At 52.1% G+C, this 21,566-nt stretch overlaps 2 protein-coding genes across 7 annotated transcripts in view; both read left to right on the plus strand.

Annotated features, from left to right (window-relative positions):
* GCN1 (GCN1 activator of EIF2AK4) overlaps window positions 1–10,936 on the plus strand; it is a 57,947-nt gene extending 47,011 nt beyond the window's left edge. For all 4 annotated transcript variants that reach the window (XM_044921229.1, XM_044921230.1, XM_044921231.1 and 1 more), the window contains 10 exons: window positions 40–309; window positions 555–668; window positions 1,125–1,355; window positions 3,769–3,962; window positions 4,103–4,217; window positions 6,228–6,324; window positions 6,667–6,815; window positions 7,330–7,437; window positions 9,377–9,595; window positions 10,243–10,936. In XM_044921229.1, the coding sequence (XP_044777164.1) occupies window positions 40–309; window positions 555–668; window positions 1,125–1,355; window positions 3,769–3,962; window positions 4,103–4,217; window positions 6,228–6,324; window positions 6,667–6,815; window positions 7,330–7,437; window positions 9,377–9,595; window positions 10,243–10,368 (1,623 nt within the window). In that variant the 3' untranslated portion in view covers window positions 10,369–10,936. The remainder of the gene's footprint in view (window positions 1–39; window positions 310–554; window positions 669–1,124; window positions 1,356–3,768; window positions 3,963–4,102; window positions 4,218–6,227; window positions 6,325–6,666; window positions 6,816–7,329; window positions 7,438–9,376; window positions 9,596–10,242) is intronic.
* Window positions 10,937–21,328: 10,392 nt separating this feature from the next.
* RAB35 (RAB35, member RAS oncogene family) overlaps window positions 21,329–21,566 on the plus strand; it is a 16,705-nt gene continuing 16,467 nt past the window's right edge. For all 3 annotated transcript variants that reach the window (XM_044921006.1, XM_044921008.1, XM_044921007.1), the window contains exon 1: window positions 21,329–21,558. In XM_044921006.1, the coding sequence (XP_044776941.1) occupies window positions 21,507–21,558 (52 nt within the window). In that variant the 5' untranslated portion in view covers window positions 21,329–21,506. The remainder of the gene's footprint in view (window positions 21,559–21,566) is intronic.

Genomic DNA, 21,566 nt, shown 5'->3' on the forward strand with positions numbered 1-21,566 from the left:
AGGAGCTGTGCTCAGCCTGGGCGTCCCCTGTGGTTTCAGGAGATGGCCAACTGTCAGGCTGTGATCCTCTCAGTAGAGGATGACACTGGGCACCGGATCATCATTGAGGATCTGCTGGAGGCCACTCGAAGCCCCGAGGTGGGCATGAGACAGGCTGCCGCCATCATCCTCAACATTTACTGTTCGCGCTCAAAGGCTGACTACACGAGCCACCTGCGGAGCCTGGTCTCCGGCCTGATCCGCCTCTTCAACGACTGCAGCCCGGTGGTTCTGGAGGAGAGCTGGGATGCCCTGAATGCCATCACCAAGGTGAGGGGGCTGCTGACCGCAGAGCCAGCTTTTGCTTATAGACCAGTTCAGACGCTTGGAAGATTAGACTCTTAAAACAGCCCACGACGTACCTATCAGGAAGCTGCAGCATTTACCGATGCATGGCCAGTCTTTCTTACGCTCCCACCCACACCCTTCCTCCTGCTGTATCATTTTGAAGCAGTCTTGGGAGGGCTGTACTTAGAACCCTGACATCCTCTCTGCTTTTTCATGCCTTCCCACAGAAGCTCGATGCCGGCAACCAACTGGCACTAATTGAAGAACTGCACAAAGAAATCCGGCTCATAGGGAACGAGAGCAAAGGCGAGCATGTGCCAGGGTTCTGCCTCCCGAAGAAGGTGAGTCAGGGCCCCACGCGGGGTGCTACAGGCATGTGGCCTTCCTCTGCCTCCACCCTCGATCCCAGGTCTGTGGCAGGGCAGATGACTTAGTGTTCTAGGTGCTGTTCGACACCTGCACAGAAGCGGGTTTCTTCCCCATGGTGGCCATATGAGGACAGGGTCCATGCCGCCTTCAGTTTAAACTGTGGAGGCCACCTCAACCAGAGCAAGTGAGTCACAGAGGTGGCAGCATGTGAACCTATGTGTGATGGGCCTGCCAGAGCTCCTCTCATCACTGCCCAGTCAGGACCGTCCCCCAGCCAGCACCCTCTCAGGCTGGGACCTCGACACCTGAATCAGTCTCTCTCATGGAGGCCCAGAGAGGGTGGCGGACAGGAGGGCCGTGCTTTGCGCAGGAGACCCCTGAGCCCAGGGCCTTTGAGATTGGACTCTCACTCGCGGTTCTCTTGTCAGGGAGTGACCTCCATCCTTCCAGTGTTGCGGGAGGGCGTCCTGACCGGCAGCCCAGAACAGAAAGAGGAAGCGGCTAAAGCTTTAGGTTTGGTGATCCGCCTGACCTCAGCTGACGCCCTGAGGCCCTCTGTGGTCAGCATCACTGGGCCTCTGATCCGCATCCTGGGGGACCGCTTCAGCTGGAACGTGAAGGCAGCCCTGCTCGAGACACTCAGCCTCTTGCTGGCCAAGGTGAGCCCCTGAGGCGTGCATCTCTTGGTCTGTTCGGGTCTTAGAGGACAGATCTGCCTGCCAGTCGGTGTCACGTGGTGGCGAGGTGATGGCTCGTGATGGAGAAACAGCATGGCCGAGGGAGTTGAGACGCCGGGCGCTAGACTCACACTACATAGTGGTCAATTTCAGGTCCACCACTTAGAAGTTATGTGGCTGGGATGCCCTTGGGAGAGTCCAGTAACCTCCTCACCTGTGATTCGGGAGTGCCGCCACTGTGTGCTGCGTGAAGAGCCGCGCAGCCCGGGGCCTAGAGGATGGACCCTTGGGCCCGCCGCCTGACACATCCTCAGCACTGCACACTAATGCTGGTTGCTGTTTTTCGAAGGACTGTTGGTTCAAAGCAAAAACCCAGGGCCACAGAAATACGATTAAGTATGCTTCTGTTCTTTTTTGCTGTCTCATAAAGAGGGATGCAGAGGGGCTGACAAGGAAGGAAAAGGAAGTCTGAGAGCATCTGGAATAACTTCAGTCTTGCCAAAAGTGTGAGGAGCAAAGAGCCAGCATATTAACTGTTTCTGATATTTCATAGGGCAATTATTCAGCCCTTTAGATGTAAAAAAATTATAAACAGGGCCAAGATTTGTTGTTACAAAAAGTTTTTTTTTTTGAATTCTTACTTGAGTTTTGGAAACAAAAGCAAGCTTAAAATTTGTAACTTTTTTCCCCCCTTTTGAGGGAAAGGTGTGGGGAGCAACTTCCCAGATAAAACATGGCATTGTGAGCATCAGCCTTACTCTAGAGAAGATGCTTTTTTTTTTTTAATTATCATTTTCACCTGTGTTCTGTGCTATTCCTTTTTTAAAGATTTTCTTTATTTATTTGAAAGCGCTCGCGTGCACATGGGAGAGCGAGTGCGCATGTAAGGAGGGGGAGGGGCAGAGGGAATCTCAAGCAGACTCTGTGCTCAGCACAGAGCCTTGATGCAGGGCTTGATGCCATGACTCCGAGATCATGACCTGAGCCGAAATCATGAGTAGGACACTTAACTGACTGAGCCACCCAGGCGCCCCTGTGCTGTTCTTTTCTGTGTGTGTGTGGGGGGGTTTTTAAAGATTTTATTTATTTGACAGCAAGAGAGCACAAGCAGGGGGAGCAGTAGAAGGAGAGGGAGAAGGAGGCTCCCCGCCAAGCAGGGAGCCCGATGCTGGGCTCGATCCCAGGACCCTGGGATCATGACCTGAGCTGAAGGCAGATGCCCAACCATCTGAGCCACCCAGGCACCCCTTCTGTGGTGTTTTATAACTGTACAAATGGAGCCCTTCCCTCACAGACTTTGTCCCTTAGGCCGTGAGTCGATGTCGCCCATGGCCAGATGGTTCCTACCTCTGATTTACTGGCTTCACTTCATAGTGTGCCTCCCAGCAGCCTGCAACCCCCCGACCCCAGTATTTCCATACCTCCAAACAGCTACTTTGATTTTCCCATTTAGCAATAAATGAATTTTCAGTCTTGGGAGGGGTGACTTTCTGAGATCATTTGTTTCATAGGATTGTTCTGAGGGCTCTATGTCAGTGTTCAGCCCATATATCGACTGCTCAAAAGATGGCACCTGCCCTTATGTACCTAGTCCGTTGCCCTGTCTTGGCCCTGGAATAGGTCTTCGGTGGGCTGACAGCTGTCATCCTGTCCTGCTCTTTTTTTTTTTTTTTTTTTTTTTTTAAGATTATTTATTTGAGAGAGAGTGAGTGAGAGAAAGAAAGCATGAGCAGGGAGGAGGGGCAGAAGGAGAGGGACAGCAGACTTCTCGCTGAGCTGGGAGCCTGATGGCAGGGCTCAATCCCAGGACTCCAGGATCATGACCTGAGCTGAAGGCAGAGGCTTAACTGACTGAAGCACTCAGACTCCCTTCTTCTTTTTTTTTTTTTTTTTTGAGATTTATTTATTTTAGAGAGAGAGCGCTAGGGGGAGGGGCAGAGAGAGAGGGAGAGAGCCCGAGCAGACTCTGAGCTAAGTGCGGAGCCCAGTTCAGGGCTCTGTCTCGTGACCCATGAGATCACGACCTGAGCCGAAACCAAGAGTCAGTCACTTAACCAACTGAGCTACCCAGGTGCCCCCCTGTATTCGGAGATGGAGGTTTCAAGTCACTTGTCCATGTGGACTGGTCTCCACTTAAGCTAACCGATGGCTTCCTTGGAGGAGGTGGTGGTGGTGCTGGTGGTCCTCTCCTGCTCCTCCCAGTTCAGTGAAGGGTGCTGAAAATGGGACTGAGCAGAATCTGTCTGTGCCAGCGGTCATCTCTTATGGAATATCTATTCCTAGGCTGCGTGCGGGAGCTCGTTCCATCCATGGTGGTTTATGATTCCTGCCTGTAGCACGCGGTGGCCTTGGGCTGCACCACAGCTGTGCTTTCTTGTGTGGGTCTCTCAAACAGGTTGGGATTGCCCTGAAGCCCTTCCTGCCCCAGCTGCAGACCACTTTTACCAAAGCCCTGCAGGACTCCAACCGGGGGGTGCGCCTGAAGGCTGCTGATGCGCTGGGGAAGCTCATCTCCATCCATATCAAGGTGGACCCCCTCTTCACCGAGCTGCTGAATGGAATCCGTGTCATGGAAGACCCGGGTGTCAGGTGAGGGGCCGCTGGGGCAGTGCTTGGCCCTGAGGAGGCCAGGCAGCTGCTGAAGCCTCCCGGGGGTGGGCTGGGCCTGTGTGGGTGGGAGCAGTGGTAAAGGAGAGCCAGGGTTTAAGTTGGGTGCGTTGGTTCTGTAGGGACACCATGCTGCAGGCCCTGAGGTTTGTGATTCAGGGAGCAGGGGCCAAAGTGGACGTGGTCATTCGGAAGAACATTGTCTCACTCCTGCTGAGCATGCTGGGACATGACGAGGTACTGCTGCAGGTGGACGGCAGGGCTGGTGGGCTCAACTGGTTCCCCTTCTTTTTGCTTTGGTTGACGTCTCTGGTTTATGTTAGAAGAACTAAGTACCGCTGCCACCCGCTCAGTGGTAATGATCGTTCCCGACGTTCCTGTCACCCTTTACGGTTTACCAAACATTCGGTTGTGAGGGAGCCAGGGCGGGTAGTGTTGGTGGTGGTTCTGCTTCACAGATAAGGAAGGCAAGGTTTTCATGGTAAGGAAAATAAGGACCTCTCGTTAATTTGCTGTCTAATTTTAAACAAGCTACTTTCCTTCTTTGCCCCTCATTTCCCCATGTGTCAAATGAAGAGGTTCATTTATTGGTTCAGGAAACATTTGCTGAGACAAAGGGTCTAGCACAGAGGTGAAGCCCGTATGGTCATGACCCTTAAGAAATTTGGCCTTTGGTGTCTGGGACCAGCTGGGAGGTCTTAGCCCTGTTGGAGAGGACGAGGCCGACCTAGGGCTGCACCCTAGCGAGCGGTGGGGCCAAAGCCAGAATCCAAACCCTGTGACTCCTTGTGCTGTCTCGGTTCCATCCACACAGCCCTTCCTTCCCCAGCCTGGAAGTGTATGTTAAGTACTCATTGGCTGCCCAGTGCTGTGGCAGGTCCAGTAGCAGGTTGGGTCTATGGGTAAGAATTTTCTTTCTCCTTTGACAGACAGCTCGCTGTTGTGCGGCCTAATTTACATTTGTGAGGCCAATCCCTGGAGCGAGCCTCTGGGTTCACGTGGTTTGCGCTTCGTTGAGCGCCCACGTGGGGCCGGCCCTTGTTGCCGCTGGGCTTACCACTGCTCGGGAAGTCTGGCCCAATCCCCAGCTGCTGCTCTCTGACTAGAGCCTCCGCCTTCTCTCCGGGTGCAGATGGGAGACTCTGCCTTCCTTTGGTCACAGTCTGTCAGGATTTTTACAGGGCCATGCCCAGTGTAAGCAAAAGTTAGTATTTAGGCGAATTTGCATTTCACCACAGTGGAGCTTAAAATAGATCCCATTGGAGAGAGTGGGTGTCGGAGAGAGCCAGCTTTAGTCTTGCTGGGCACCTGGGCTTCTGCTTAGAGCTCAGAGGCCCAGACTGTGGTCAGACTGTTCTCCCCCTGCTCAGAGCTTCCCCTGGATCAACGGTGGCCACCCAGGGTGCCAATCTGGCATTAACCTCTCAGCAGGTTATTAGCCCTGGTTGGTTGGTTGGTTGGTTGGTTGGTTGGTTTTGAGGGAGACACATCGGGTTCGTGCTTATTGATAACATAGCACGTAACTTAAAATCTGCTCGCTCGCTCTCCCGTAGTTAGCTGGCTAGGGAGGAGCAGCAAGGAGCAGGTTGCATCTGGCTCTGATGTTGACAGAAAATGCTCAGCTTTCACTTGCCTTCCTTGGGTTGATTAGTGGCTTCGTAGGATAAACCCGAATAATGGAGGTGGTGCTAGGGAACTGATACAGTAGAGAGATAGCAGGGCGTCGCTCTGGACACAAGATGACACACAAGGTTGGCGGGGGCAGGAGGCTCGGGGGGAAAGGCGCTCTGAGCCGTTCTCTAGCTGACGTCCAGTGACGTGGGCCGGGGCCGCCCCTCTCTGTGCTCCTCCCTGCCTCCCCTCCCAGGGCTGTTGAGAGTAATTGAGAGAACACACTGAAAACATTCCGACTTTCTAAGAAGAAAGGTGCTCCGTAAATATGGTTATTGTTGCTATTACGGTGATGATTACCATATGCACACACACACACTGTCGTTTTCTGTAATTGAGCGGAGTGCTGGGCATGTGGGGGTTCACTCCACACCCAGGGGCAGTTGCGGGAATGGCAGTCCCGCTCTGGCAGCAGGAGCCCGAGTGTCTGGAGCGAGGACAGGATTTAGCGCTCCCGAGTTGCCTTGTTCTGCCGCCTCCCCTGCCCTCCATCCTGGGCAGAGAGGCTGGCCCCCCTGACCTTGGAGCTGGTGGTTTGGCTCCCGCCGCCTTTCACTCCCTTCTGTGCCCTGTCAGGACAATACCCGTGTCTCCTCGGCCGGCTGCCTGGGGGAGCTGTGTGCCTTCCTGACTGAAGAGGAGCTTGGCGCTGTTCTTCAGCAGTGCTTGCTGGGTAGGTCTCCTCTGCACTGGCAAGCCCCTGCAGGGCCTGTCTCCCCTTCGCCTCGGGAGGGTCTTCTGGCAGCTAGCCTCTCCTGGGGAATTGAGCTCTTGAAACAAAATGGAGTTTCCAGTGGTCCTGTAGCCCCTTGCATCTCTGCTTAGAGAACACAGCTGCGAGTCTGAAGCAGCTTGAGAAAGACCTCTCCTTAACTTGCCACATTGGACAGGGAGGTCCGGGTGCAGTGTGGACTGGGATTACCACCGGGCTCAGGTGGGCTAGGCCTGGGGGCTTCACGGGGGGTAGGGGCATACTGTAAAGTGCAGGTTGATCCAATTGTGTCCTTCCACTCAGCGGACGTGTCTGGCATTGACTGGATGGTTCGGCATGGGCGGAGCCTGGCACTGTCCGTGGCTGTGAATGTGGCTCCCAGCAGACTCTGTGCGGGCAGGTATAGCAGTGAAGTTCAGGACATGATCCTCAGCAATGCCATGGCAGACAGGGTAAGGCTTAGGGGCAACCAGACCCGTCCTCCCCCTCCTCTAGCCCAAATTCCACCACTATAGCCTTGTTGACGTAGCAGTGGGGGGGGGTGGGCGGTTGGGTCGGGGCTGGACCGCAGACTGTGCGGTGAGAGGCCTGGGTTTGAATTTTGCTTTTGCCAGTAATTTTCTGTGCCCTTGGGCCACCACTTGATCTCCTTGGGCCTCAGTTCCGTCATCTGTAAACAATGAGGAGTTTGGGTGGGAGCATCTAGAGGTCCCTTTGAGGTCAGAAGGTCTCTGAACTCCACTCCTGGAAGCCGTGACATAGGCTTTGTCTGCCTCTTAGCCAGGGCAGCCTGTCTGCAAGAGAGCTGTCAAGGAGTCTTGGATGTGAAGTTGTTTGGTGGGGGGAGGGTTGCTTGTGTGAGGGGCCAGGGTCCTGGAGATTACTGGGGACAGGACAGAGCCTGTCCCTGCTGCTCTGAGGAAGGGGCAGGGTGCCACCCCATCCAACTCTCTCCTCTCCCCACAGATCCCCATTGCGGTGAGTGGGATCCGGGGCATGGGCTTCCTGATGAAGCATCACATCGAGACAGGAGGAGGACAGTTGCCAGCCAAACTCTCCAGCCTATTCATTAAGGTGAGTAGGGGCAGCCTGGCCTGTGTGAAGCACCCATGACCAGAGAACACTGGAAGTGTGCTATCAGACTGGCTGTGTCAGGGAGATCTCCGAACTCTTGGGAATGGAACACAGAGTGGTTCTCTGTGCTTTTTTCTGTGGAAGAGTGCCTGATTTCCTGTCAGATTCTCAAGTAGACCTGCGACCACAAGTCAAGAACCACTATTTTAGGGATGCCTGGGTGGCTCAGTTGGTTAAGCGACTGCCTTCAGCTCAGGTCATGATCCCAGAGTCCTGGGATCGAGCCCGGCATTGAGCTCCCTGCTCTGTGGGAAGCCTGCTTCTCCCTCTCCCACTCCCCCTGCTTGTGTTCCCTCTCTCGCTGTCTCTCTCCCTCTGTCTCTGTCAAATAAATAAGTAAAATCTTTAAAAAAAAAAAAAGAACCACTGTTTTATATATTTTTTAAATTTTATGTATTTCTATATATTTTTTATATATTTATATATATATTTTATATATTTATTTTTATATTTTTTATTTTATATATTTTTAAAAATATTTTTTTGTTTTAATTTTATCCTTTCTCAAACATGTGCTGTGGTATCACATCATGATTTAATTTGCATTTGTGGCTAATGATGTAGAACACATTTTTTTTCGAGATTTTATTTATTTTTAGAGCTTCGAGAGAGAGAGCACTCACACATGTGAGGGAGGGGAGGGGCAGAGGGGGAAGGAGAGGATCTTAAGCAGACTCCACATTGAGTGTAGAGCCTGATGTGAGGCTCGATCTCACAACCCTGAGATCACCACCTGAGCTGAAACCAAGAGCGGTGGGAGGGTTAACCCACTGCGCCAGCCAGGCACCCCTGTAGAACAATCTTTATGTGCTTTTTAGCCAGCCCCACATGCACTTGGTGGAGTGTTTATTGACATCTTCTGCCATTCTTAAAATTGTATTCTTTTCTGATACTGAAGTGTTGAGAGCTATTCTGCACATAAGACCTTTAAGAACCACTCTCTTAGGCATTTTTTCTAGGCATCTGGATTTAGCAAACTTTGGGGCAGACCTGGGTTCAAATCTTAATAAATCTTTTCCTCCCCACCTCCTTTTCACTGGCACGGCACCTAGTATGGTTATTGCGGTGGCTGCAGGGCCCCAGTTAGGAGAGCCGGGGAGCCGGACAGCGCCCTGCCGCCCGTGTCGTAAAGTACGCTGCTCCAGCTTAGTGTGCTCACAGATCAGAACCAGCATCTGCTTTCTAAGAGGTGGGGCTAAGTGTGAGACTCTGCCTTTGTAACCAGCTCCCAGGTGATGTCGGTGCTGCTGGTGTGTGGCCCTTGATTGAGTGGTGAGGTTCCTGCAGACCCGGGAGCCCCGCTGAAAGTTCTCAGGGCCCCCATTAGATTGAGCTTGTGTGACGGCCTCACATTGCACGCGGCTCTTCATCAGTGTTTACGTAGGATCTTCCGTGCACCCAGCTGTGCTAGACCCTCCAGGCGTGGAGGTGCATGGGGCAGACAAGATCTGTGGAGTTGGAGATGCACAGAAAGCCTGCAGGGATGGGGGGAACCCTACTTTAGAGACGGTTGTCAGCAGAGACCTCTGAGGGCGGACATCTGAGCTGCGGCCTGAAGGAGGAGAGGAGCCAACCGTGCGAAGACCGGGGGCAGGCACGTCCCGGGCAGTGGGACCAGCCAATGCAGAGGCCTGAGGGTAGGAAGGAGCGGGTGTGTCTGAGGAAGTGAAAGCCCCGTGTGGGCCAGGAGTAGTGAGCAAAAGGGAGAGAGATGGGCCGAGTCACAGCTTGTCTATCACCCACCCACGAGGGGGAAGGCAGGCCTCGGAAGGGAGCAGTGGGGTCAGTTTCCAGATGAAGAGGGAGTGTCAGGGTGGAAATCTGGGCTTCCTTGACAGACTGGCTGTGCCTGACGAAAAGCTTGTGGTCCTCTTCACAGTGTCTGCAGAACCCATCCAGTGACATCAGGCTCGTGGCAGAGAAAATGATCTGGTGGGCAAACAAGGACCCGCTGCCTCCCCTGGACCCCCAGGCCATCAAACCCATCCTGAAGGCTCTTCTGGACAACACCAAGGATAAAAACACTGTCGTGAGGGCCTACAGCGACCAGGCGATCGTCAACCTCCTCAAGATGCGGCAGGGCGAAGAGGTGTTCCAGGTAGGTGCTTGCCGCAGCCGCTCGGCTCAATGCTCTCCTCCTGTGCGGCGCCTTTAAGTATCAGGCTCCGCTCCGCCACCCCGTATGCCGAGTGTTGGGGGCAGATTGTGGTCAGGTGACTGGTCTAGTGCCTAAAACAGTCCTCTGTTCCTGTGGTGTTCAGGCTTCTTTTGGCAACAGAGCCCTTTCTCCAGATAGAGTGTCACATGGCACCCAAACCTATGAAACCAAGCCCAGGAGGGCCGCCTGGTGAAGCCCAGAGCCTTGCTTACACATTCCTCCGCCCCCAGGCACTTTTTTTTTTAAATTTTTAATTTTTTAAGTAATTACACCCAACGTGGGGCTTGAACTCACACCCCAAGATCAAGAGTAGCATGCTCCACCCACCCAGCCAGCCAGGTCCCACCCCCCCTCCCCCAACCCCAGGTCCTTAAGAGCACCGAAAACCCTCCCTGCCCCCACCCCACCCCTTCCCAGCACATGAAAAGCATGAGGCATGGTTTTCTTGGCTTCCCGGACTCCTTTATTTTGTCAGATTCCACCACAGCGCTTCTAGTTCTGAGGTTAACACTCGTTTTTGCCTTGGCTTGAAGAAACCTGAAGTCAAGTTTTCTGACAATGTCTCCTCCTTTCCATCTTCCCTATAGGCCCTCTCCAAGATCCTGGATGTGGCCAGTTTGGAGGTGCTGAATGAGTGCACCCGCCGGTCCCTGAAGAAGCTGGCCAGCCAGGCTGACTCCACGGAGCCGGTGGATGACACCATCCTGACCTGATAGGCCCGGGCCCCACGCGCCGGGCTCCACCTCTTTGTTCAATGTTTTCATTTTTGAAAATACGTTTGTTCCAATGGGGAGCTTAGGAGGTGGTGTTCCCAGAAAGTATTTTAATATTTCAACAGACCACAGCCAAAGCCTTAAACCCACACACAACTGAAAATTGCCTCCTCCATCTCTCACCTTTTTCTTTGGAGAAGAGACGAAAAAGCACATGGGTGAGCCTCACCAAATGGTAGCCAAGAGCTGATCATCCAGCTGAGCATGGCTAGGTCTGGAACAGGTGGGGTCAGACTTACGGTTCCTCTTCCCCTGCGCTTGAGCTCTGCTTCGGGAGCCAGTGCTACCAGCCCCTGCCTAGATCCTGAGTGGGGCCCCGACCCGTGGAGGTTGGCCCGGGGTTCTGTGTCTTGGCGTGGCTTTGCAATGTTGTGCGGCCTGATTGGATCTGACCCCTGTCAGGTGAACGTGACATGGCGCCCTCGCAGTTCACGAGTCGGGGAGGGGTACTGGTTCAAATGGGGGTTGTTTGAAGGAGGAATGTTTAATAAAGGCTTTGATTTATCTTGATATAAGCAGATTTTTAAAAATCTCTTAAGCAGCCATTAAACAGGAAGCTTCGTGCACCAGGAATAAGGCAAGGCTTGCAGCCGTTCTTGTGAGCATCGGCAGCGCTCTGGCTTCTGGGTGCCTCTCCTGCTCTGGCAGGTCTTGCAGAAATCTACACGCTTCTCTATCCTGAGGTCGGGTGTTCGGGAGGTGTGCAGCCAGGCCCGTGATCTCACCAAGTATGGAAAATGCAGGGGTCGAATCCGCCACTTGTCTGTCCTGACTCAGAAAGGTTGGCAGCTTCTGGCAGTCAAGTGTAAAAGAGAAGTCCATCCCCTCTGTGGAGTAAGAACGAGCCACATTCCTGGAGTCAGAGGACTTGCTGGAGGAAAGCAAAGCTACAGCTCAGCATCTGCCTCCTTTATGAATGACTTCCTTCCTCCTCGTTCTTAGAAGGCTCGTGATCCACACATCCTGTCTGATGGAGCACGCAAGTTTTTCTGGGCTGTTTCCCTCTGGGCCCAGTGACGCAAGTTTTTCTGGGCTGTTTCCCTGGTCACAATACGGAATAAATCTCTACCGAAATGACTGGCCAGAGCTGTAAAAGGAAGGAAAATTAAATGTGGTGGTAGCGAACTCATTTTGTAAAAGGTCTAAAATGTTGTACCAAAAAATCAAGGCGTGGCTTATTAATGCAGCAGAGGTAGAAAGTAGCCCCATGACTCAGCACTTCTGATGAGTAAGGCAAGGTGACCTCTGAGATACTTCTGATGAAATCCTTGCTTTCTATGCCCAAACCTTCTGTGTCACAGGACTTCCTATTTTCTTGCAGCAGGCATGGGCTCAGCTGGCTCAGGGTAACCGTAGACTCCCCCGGCTGCAGGGGAGCTGGAGAGGTCGGCTGAGTCAGTCCCCAGAGCCAGAGCAGCCAATGGGGGCAGCTTTTGGTAGCCATGGTAACTCTTCCCTGCTTCTGGGATTCAGATGGTCATCAGCATCCTCTCAGCTGCCTGGGGCTGATGTCCAGCAAGCTGTCTACACATGTGGTCAGCTCTGCCAGTCAGCTATGGGGTGGCAGATGAAGTTTCTGTGTGAGGGGGCCTCCAGCTGGGAAAGCTCTGTAAGCTCTGAGGTGTGGTCTTCAGTGTTTCCTCCAGGATCTTAGAACAGATGCTTTTGTCCATCTTTGGCGTTCAGCCCCCAGTGTGAAATTGGGAGGGAAACCTGATGTACTGAGAGATAGAAGATACTCAGTAAGCAAGATCCGAAAGAAAAACACCAGGTTTTAGTTCCAGAAACTGGAGGAGGGTGAGATCTCTCTGTTCAGGATGGATGGATGGAGGTTGATTCACAGACAGAGATGACTCAGTCTCCCAGAGCATGTTGAATTGCTTTCCCTGAGTCTGCAGGGGGGCGTGGGCTCCCGGGAAGTGAGCCTCGAAGGACTGTCACAGGCCTGACAGTGGAGCAGGCACAGAGGACCGTGTCGGCCCAGAGGGAGGCCTGGCACCCCCAGAAACAGCAGCCCTGTGTGAACACCCAGGAGGAAGTGGCGCTGAGCTGCAGAGAAGCAAAGCTGTTTCTCCTTGGGCAAGCCGTCCAACCTCTCTGGGCCAGTGTTCGCATCTGTAAAATGTGGGATTTGGGATGGAAGCTCTAAGAATCTCTTGTTCTCAAAGTTACAAAGTGTTTATAACTGATGACATTTGGCATTTTTTCATTTAATCCTCTCCGCCTATGAAATAGGTTCTCTGTGGTTACTGTTTTCCAGAGGAGAGGATTTGGGAGAGTGAGCAGTCATTCACCTGGGGTCATATGGCTCATCAGTGGTAGTCTGTCCCCAGAGCACATATCCCTGGCTTTGCTCTTCTGTGCTGCTAGTTAGGGCCTAGCGTTTTCCATTCTTTGTAGCGGTGCCTCCAGCCCTTTCACGTCCTTGTGCTGCACACGGAGTATGTGGCTGAGCGGCTCTGGGTGACTGGCCCAGGGCTCCCCCCGGATGCTGTGGCTGATCGATACCTCACCCCATTCATAGGACACTTGCTTTAGAAAAGGCAGTTATTCCCGAGGGCTTGAAGTGACCCTTGAGGGAGGAGACCCCATCTTTCTCTTCATGCCTCCAAAAGGCAGTGACAAAATGACGTGCCCTTAGCTAACCCAGGGAGAACTAAACTGAGCCTCTCACCCCTTCACCTAACTCTGGGAGCCTCTGGAATTCTGGGCATCAAGATTATGTTAAAATGTGGGAGAGGGTGACAGGCTTCACATCCCTTCTAGGAACCAAACCTCCAGGGAAGTTCCCTTCGGCTCCTTGCTGTGATGCCCGCTTGGGAGAGGGGCAAGGGACCTGCGGGATTGATTCTTCCGTTTGCAGGGATTTGGAGGTAACATTTTACTGAGAGCAGATTCTGAAACAAGATCGGTTGTTAGGACTGTTTTTCTAAGTAGGAGGCTGTATGGACGTGTGGTAAATTGCTTCAAGCCTTTCTAAATTAGAACAATAGGGAGAAACAGAAAAAGCCTCACTGAAAGATCTAGGTCCTGAGGTCCTGAGAGGTTTTTAAGGAAACACAGACGGCGCTTTGGCTCTACGGTGTACTGCTGGGGAGCCGTGTGAACTTGAGGGCAGGTTGGAACCTTAACTTCACCGCTTGATGTTAAGCCAGGTGACCCAGAGTATGTTCCTCCACCTGAGCCCACATGTCCTTATCTGTGCGGTGACAGGACGGTCACAGGCTGGTCTGCAGTGAGGGAGATGATGCACTCCACGAGGCCGGCACATGGGAGGTGCTCGCTTGGTGGATGAGGAACGTTAAAACAAGCCTGTCAACGGGAAGGGACTGAGCCACGGGCACCATTAGCATGACAGCTGTCACAAGTCCTGAGCTCTTGGTCAGGAGTTCCTGCTGGGCCCAGAACTTGCAGATGCCTGGTTAACTTTTTGAGCCTGAAGTGTAAAAAGCTCCGAATTTTTTTTTTTTTTTTTAAGATTTTATTTATTCATTTGAGACACAGAGATACAGAGAGCATGAGCAGGGGGAGAGGCAGAGGCAGAGGGAGAAGCAGACTCCCCGCTGAGCCAGGAGCCCAATGTGGGGCTCCATCCCAGGACTCTGGGATCATGACCTGAGCTGAAGGCTTTTGGGGCGCCACCCAGGCGCCCCAAAAGCTCCGAACTTAAAATCAGATTCTTTTTGAGAAGTGATGATTACCGTGTTTGGATCTGTGACACGACATGAGAGGTGCATAAGCACCGGGCTGGGTCTTCGCTGTGCCCGGGCAGGAAAGCCCTTTACCATCGTTGTTCGAGCGGTGCCTGGGAGGCCTGAAGGGGCTGGTCCTTGTTTTAGGAGGATGAAAGTTGAGATACAGATGGAAAGGAGCATCTCTAACGTCATGTAGCCAGTTGGCTTGCAGAACTGGGAAAAACCTTTATTTCTCCATCCTCTGGTCACCAGGCCCCAGGGCCGTTCCATAACAATAATTTGGGAAGGTGAATCCAACGAGAGAAACTAGCCCAGTTGTTGGCATGCAGTTCTGTGGAGTGACTGAATGGGTTTCACTTTTCCTAAGAGATGGAGCCCAGTCATTCCCCAGGGCTTTCTGTGCTGTCCCCCAGTTGTGTGCAGTTCCCTGCAGCCTGTCTGGCTAGAAAGATAGTGTTGATACTAACAAAGCTCAGGAAACTGGAAAAACTGGTCCAAGGATTATCCCATCAGTGGGGTTTGTGTGTGACACTCCTGAGTGTGCTCTGCATGGGATGCACTGTCACCTTTGAGACCGATTTCTCTGGTCGAGGTGGCATCAGCCGTTCGGAAGCTACATTAGACCCTTCTCACCATTTGGACTCCCATACAAAAGGGAGGTGGGAAGCCGGGTGCAGCAGTAGCTAATCCAGCATTTCTCGAACATATTGGCTTCAGGACCCCTTTACACTTTGAAAAATTATTGAGGACCCCAAAGAACTCTTGCTTCTACGTCTCTTACTTATTGATACCACTATCGACATCAAAACTGGTCAACTTTTATAAGTTGTACTCTTTTAAAATGATAAGCCTATTACATGTTACCATAAGTAACCATAACAGAACTCAGTTTTCCAGAACAAAAGCCATTTTAATGAGGAGAGTGGCATTGTTTTACATTTTTCACGTCTCTTTAATGTCTGGATTTTCACGTCTGCTTCTGCATTCAATCTTGCAATATCACGTCACGTAGTCTCTCTGGAAACCTTACTATACGCTCTTAAGCAGGCGAGCGTGGAAAAAGCAAGTAACATCTGGGTATTATGTAACTGTTTTCACTTTGCAGATCCTTTGAAAGGGTCTTAGGGAGCCTTGAGCTCCCCAGGCCACACTTAGAAAACCAAAACTAGGGTGCCTGGGTGGCTCAGTTGGTTAAGCGACTGCCTTCGGCTCAGGTCATGATCCTGGAGTCCCGGGATCGAGTCCCGCATCGGGCTCCCTGCTCAGCAGGGGGTCTGCTTCTCCCTCTGACCCTCTTCCCTCTTGTGCTGTCTCTCATTCTCTCTCTCAAATAAATAAAATCTTTAAAAAAAAAAAAAAAAAAAAGAAAACCAAAACTAATCTAAAAGAGGGGAGAGAAATCCTACTGAAGTGTTTGGCTGGGAGGGCAGTGGGGGGTTTGACCCCGTGTTCCAGTGACGCCCCAAACTTGGCCCACACCCCACGGAACACAAACTTGAGCGAGTTCAACTGCATTATTTCTGATGTTCCTTCTAACTCACCAGTTCTCTGTGGCTTCATTTGAATGCAACAGAGACACCAGTGCCTGCCAAGTGCCGGGTCCCCGAGAGCGCCAGGATGGTCCCTGTAAGCAAGGAACTTAATGCTCACTCGACTGTGGGGGCTACCTGAGGGCAGGGCAAGGCCATTGCCAAGTCTCTCAGAATGGCAGCAGGCGTCACGGATGGGATCAAGGCCAATTTCCAGTTCCATCAAAATTCCCTTTACTCCCTCCCTCTTGGAGGCACACGACCAGTTTGCCCGAGACATCCCATCTTGGCTCCTCATTTAAAGTCCCGGGTGTTCAGTTCCCCTTCCCGTTCTTAATTCTTATTTGCCACCTGCTTGTACCTACTTAGAACCGCAGCATGTCTGCCTCTCCCACTACCCGTGTCAGCAGCTTGATTCCATTGCTCACCAGTCTGAAGTCTGGATTTCATAGCTCCCTCCAGGCCTCTGTTGCACCAACCTTCATCTCTCCTACTGCTCCCCTGGAGGCGCCTCTGGCTGTCACAGGCCTCAGGCTTGAGGTCCCCTCTCCTTTTCTCTCCCAGCCCCCCACTGGTGATACCGCACTTCCTGACTCCACTCCTCAAGAGCCAGGTGAGCTCTTTAAAGAGCTCTTAGCCTGGGGCGCCTGGGTGGCTCAGTCAGTCAAACTTACACCTCTTGATTTCGGCTCAGGTCATGATCTTGGGGTGGTGGGTTCGAGTCCCGCGTTGGGCTCCTTGCTCAGCAGGGAGTCTGCTTGAGATTCTGTCTCCCTCTCCCTCTTACCCCTGTGCATGCTTTCTCTCTCCCTAAATAAATACATCTTTAAAAAATAAAGTGCCCTTAGCCCATGTTCAACCCTTACTACTTGACCCTCACTTCCCACCAGCTGCTCATCCTCTGCCTGTGTGATCCTGAAAAATACTTCACTTGGCCCCACTGTTCTCATCACCATCATTCCGTTTCACTTTTCATTCACTGCCCAACTTCTTGAACAAGGAACACACCCTCCTGCTCCATGGCGTCACTGTCTGTTCTGGTGAACCTCTGCATGCTGCTGTCCCCACTCTTCCTTTCTCTTCAGACACATATTTTTTGAGTAGGATCCATGCCCAGTGTGGAGCCCAACTCGGGGCGTGAACTCACGACCCTGAGATTAAGACCTGAGCCAAGATCAAGAGTTGGATGCTTAACTGACTGAGCCACCCAGGCGCCCCAATATTCGTATTCTCTGCCAGAATGTCCGCTCTGTGAAAGCAGAGAGTTAAACATTTTATTTAGTGCTAATGCCTCCCCTAGGTCAGTGCCTGGTACACGGGAAGCCCTCAAATGTGAAGGAATGACTCATCTTTCCCTATTGTACCGTCAGTTCCACGAGGATGTGCCTTGTTTGGCTCACGTTAGGTCTCCAGTGCCTGGCACCTAGTAGGCATTCACGTATTTTTTGAATTAGCAAATGAATCCAGTTGCTAGGTAAGTTCTGTGAGTGTTTTTTGCAATGCTGCTTTCTCTAGTTGATGTGGTTTGCATATTGTCCTTTGCATCTGTCCCTTCCTGCTGTTACCCTCACACCTGGGCTTCAGCAGTAACCTCCTTGAAAGCTCAGCAGCAGAAATCCACTCTGCATGCTTGCATCAGACTACTTTCTTAAAATAATATGTTGATATTGCTCCTCTGCTCAGAAACTTTCATCGCCTCCCCGTTATAGTTTCTACTGTGCAAACAGGTGGCACCGCAAAGTCTCCTCTGGAAACTGGCTGTTCAGAAGCGCAGGACTGAGTTTCCCATCGGTGGCGCATTCAAATGCCTACCTTAGGTCCCCGCACTTTATAATTTTGTACATTTATAGTTTCTCCCTCTCTCTTTTCTCCCTACCTCTATCCAGCTACCTACCTTCCCACCTACCAGAACATAGCCCACCACTGAATTGTAGTTTAAATAAATGTAAAGCAATATTTCTAGGGGGCACCTGGGTGGCACAGTTAGTTTAGTGTCCGACTCTTGATTTCAGCTCAGGTTGTGACCTCAGGGGCGTGAGACGGAGTCCCATGCTGGGCTCCACGCAGGGCTGGAGCCTGCTTGAGATTCTCCTCCTACCCACCCCCCCAAAAAAAATTAAAAAAAAAAAACCCCACCAATGTTTCTAGAGAAAATATGCTCCATTTCATTTGGGGGACACCAGGCACATATCCTGGCCTATAGGGAATTTCCCCTCCAAACCAAAACTGATGATTCTCAGACTGTGACAGCAGCTGTCTAAATACACCTGTCATTCAAGGCTCTTAAGTTCCAATTCCATCATGAAATCTTTATGATGAAATCTTCCCCATCATTTGAGCTAAAAGTGATCGCTGTCTCCCTCTGAAGTCTAGACTGCTTATTTGACAGCTGCTTTATCTACTGCATGTCTTTTATTTTTAATTCCTTACGTCTTACCTCTGAGAAGACTATCAGCTCCTGGAGGGAAAAGGCTCTAGTCTACAACCTGTGGCACATAATAAATGGTAAGCCCCCATTAGTTACTGAATAAATGATTAATTAATGCCTGTTGTTTTCCAGAGGACACGGGCAGGCGAGTCAGAAATCTGGTCTTCACAATGGCCAATTCTGCTCTACTTTTTTGTTTTAAGATTTTTATTTATTTATTTGAGAGACACAGCGACAGAGGGAACACAAGCAGGGGGAATGGGAGAGGGAGAAGCAGGCTTCCCGCTAAGCAGGGAGCCCGATGTGGGGCTCTATCCCAGGACCCCGGGATCATGACCCAAGCCAAAAGCAGGCGCTTAACGACTCAGCCACCCAGGCACCCCTCCGTTTTTTTTTTTTTTAAGATTCATTTATCTAGGGATGCCTGGGTGACTCAGTTGGTTAGGCGTCTGCCTTTGGCTCAGGTCATGACCCCAGGGTCCTGGGATCGAGTCCCGCACTGGGCTCCTTGCTCAGCGGGAGGCTGCTTCTCCCTCTGCTTGTCATTCCCCCCCTGCTTGTGCTCTCTCTCTGACAAATATTTTTCAAAAAAGAAAGATTTATTTTAGGGAGAGCACGAGTGAGTGTGTGTGAGGCGAGGGAGGGGGAGAGGCAGAGAGAGAGAGAAACTTAAGCAGACTCTGAGCAGAGCAGAGTCTGATGCAGGGCTCCATCTCACGACCCTGAGATCATCCGGAGCTGAAAGCAGAGTCGGATGCTTAACCACAGTGCCACCCAGGCGCCCCTCTGCTCTACTTTTGAGTAAAAGCATCCTGCAGCCTGATATCAGGAGACTGCCTTGGAAATGTGTGCAACAGGTGTCTACAGTAGGAAACAGCTCAAAGAATGAATGGGTCAGTGCAAAATGATCGCGGCTAACAGCATGTTGCTGTTTATCTCGTGCCTGTATATGCCAGATAACCGCTCTCATCCTCACAACTATTCTGTGAGGAAATGGGCTCTGAGATGTGATATGACTTATCGTAAATATCAAAACTTTTAAGGGATAGAGCCAGGATTTCAGAGCTAGCATTTGGGGTGCCTGGCTGGCTCAGTTGGTAGAGCATGTGACTCTTGATCTCAGGGTCATGAGTTCAAGTCCCATGTTGGGTGTGGCATTTGAACCAAAGTCTCTCTGACTCCAGAGCAGGTTGAGAAGATGACCTGGAGTGGCCCTCCTGCCTCAGTGGCCGGTCAATGTCAAGTGTGCGTACCTGGTGGCTACACAGACACTTTCTTCTTCCCTTCTATTTCCTAAAACGGCTGAATCAAAGGGGATCCCACTAACCTTTCCTAATCAAGGACCACCTTTTTTTTTTTTTAGAGAGCAAGAGAGGGAGGAGGGCAGGGGAGGGGCAGAGGGAAAGGAAGAGAATCTTAAGCAGACCACACCCAGCACAGAGCCTGACTCATGGCTCCATCTCACATGGCTCCTGACCCAAGCCAAAATTGAGAGTCAGCCTCTTAATCAACTGAGCCACCCAGGTGCCCCAAGAAGGAACACTTTTAAATAGTCATATGAGGAGCGCCTGGGTGGCTCAGTCGGTTGAGCGGCCAACTCTTGATTTTGGCTCAGGTCATGATCTCGGGGTCCTGGGACTGAGCCAGGTGATGGGTTCCACACTCAGTATGGAGTCTGCCTGGGATCCTCTCTCTGTCTCCCTCTGCCCCTCCCCCTGCTTGTGTGCTCTCTCTAAATTAATCTTTTTTTTTTTTTTTTTTAAAAAAAGGTCATATGAGCAGCTCCTCTCCCAGGCAGATTCCAAGCCCATGTTCTTTTGACATCACCACACCTGATTCTTAGCTCCTGGAAAAACAACTAAAAACTTGAGCTGGACACTCCATGAGCTGTTCAAGGATCTTCCCTGCGACCTTGTTTATAACAAATTATAAACAACATGAATGCCTATCAATAGCAGAGTGGTTAAATTACAGTACAACCCTAAGACAGCGTACCATACCACGCAGCTGTTAAATGACAGAATGCCCAAGCATGTTGGTAAAGAGAAAAGGCAACATTCATACATCTATGTGTTTACATAGGCACAGAAATTCATTGAAGGGCATTGATTAATTCATTCAACAAATATTTCTTAGGCATCTTAAGGTGTCCAAGGAACTTATTAACAAGGGTTACCTGGGAGGAGTGGGTCTTAAGGAAAAACAGTAACTTGTACTTTGGGGTAAACTTCTGTACAGTTTGTTTTTTAACCATGAGTATTACTTTTTTGTATTACTTAGTTTGACTTTTCAAACTAAAAATGGTAAAACGAGTAGAAATATTCAACAGGTACTTGACTGAAAAGGGGCAGGGCTATAAGGAACTTCGAATTCTCTGCAATTCTCAGAATGGCAGGAGGAGCATCTCACTTTTAGGGCAGGTGGGAACTTACTCTAAAACAGGGAAAAAACTGGAGCTGATGATAAACCCAATCCCGCTTAATTCCTGGCGGCCCAGGTCTTCCTAACCACACGCTTTTGAGATGTGACTGTGTAGGCGGTGTAAAATCGAAGCCAAGGGAGCTGCTGCTTCGGGCTCCGGGTGCCGCTCACACGGGCTCGGCGTCAAGGTGGACGGGGCTCTGACTCTGGAACTGCCCTCCCCATTTTACCAAGGAGGCAACCCAGGCTCCATGGGGTCACGGGGCTAGTGGTGATTCAAAGGCCACACTCCTCTCACGCTCCGCTCCGGAGGCAACTCGTGTCCCTCAAAACCGGGCAGCCAGCGACCGCCTGGGCGTCCAGTCCGCAGGCCCGGGACCAGCACCCCGGAGGCGGCGTCCGTGCGGAAGGGGGCGGAGTGTCCGGGTCCCGGGTCTCGAGAAACCGGGAGCTCGGCGTAAGCCCCGCCTCCAAGGTCACTGCGTGCCGCTCTTTCCGTCTCCGCAGCGCCTGCGGCTCTCGAAGATGAAGGAGCCAGCCCGTCCCGGGCCACGGCCGAGTTTCTCCGGCGCTCTCGGCGTCCTTCAAGGCTCCACAGCACCCCGGTTCTCCGAACCCCCAGGGCTGCACGCGACTGCGGCGACGTTCGCCGACGAGACGCAGGGAAGGCAAGCCCGCGCCCGCGGGCCTCCGCCAGGGCGCCTGCGCGGTGCGCGAGCGCGGAGAGGGCGCGGTTGGCCGCGGCTGCGGCTGCGCAAAGGCGGTGGCAAACGCTGCGCCTGCGCACTGGCGGGGCGGAGCGGGAAGGAGGGAGGTGGCGGCAGCGGCGGTGGCTACTGAAGAGGAGGAGGAGGAGGAGGAGGGGGAGAGGAGGGAGGTGTTTCTGTCAGTTCCGGCTGTTTGTTCGGGAAGTGGATCCGCCGCTGCCGAAGCAGCCCGGAGGGAGCTGCGGATCGCGAGGCCAGCACCGACCCCGCCCGCCCGCGCGCGCCTCCCCCGCCCGCCATGGCCCGGGACTACGACCACCTCTTCAAGCTGCTCATCATCGGCGACAGCGGTGAGGGC

This window comes from Neomonachus schauinslandi, chromosome 14, assembly GCF_002201575.2.
Source record: "Neomonachus schauinslandi chromosome 14, ASM220157v2, whole genome shotgun sequence".
NCBI lineage: Eukaryota > Metazoa > Chordata > Mammalia > Carnivora > Phocidae > Neomonachus > Neomonachus schauinslandi.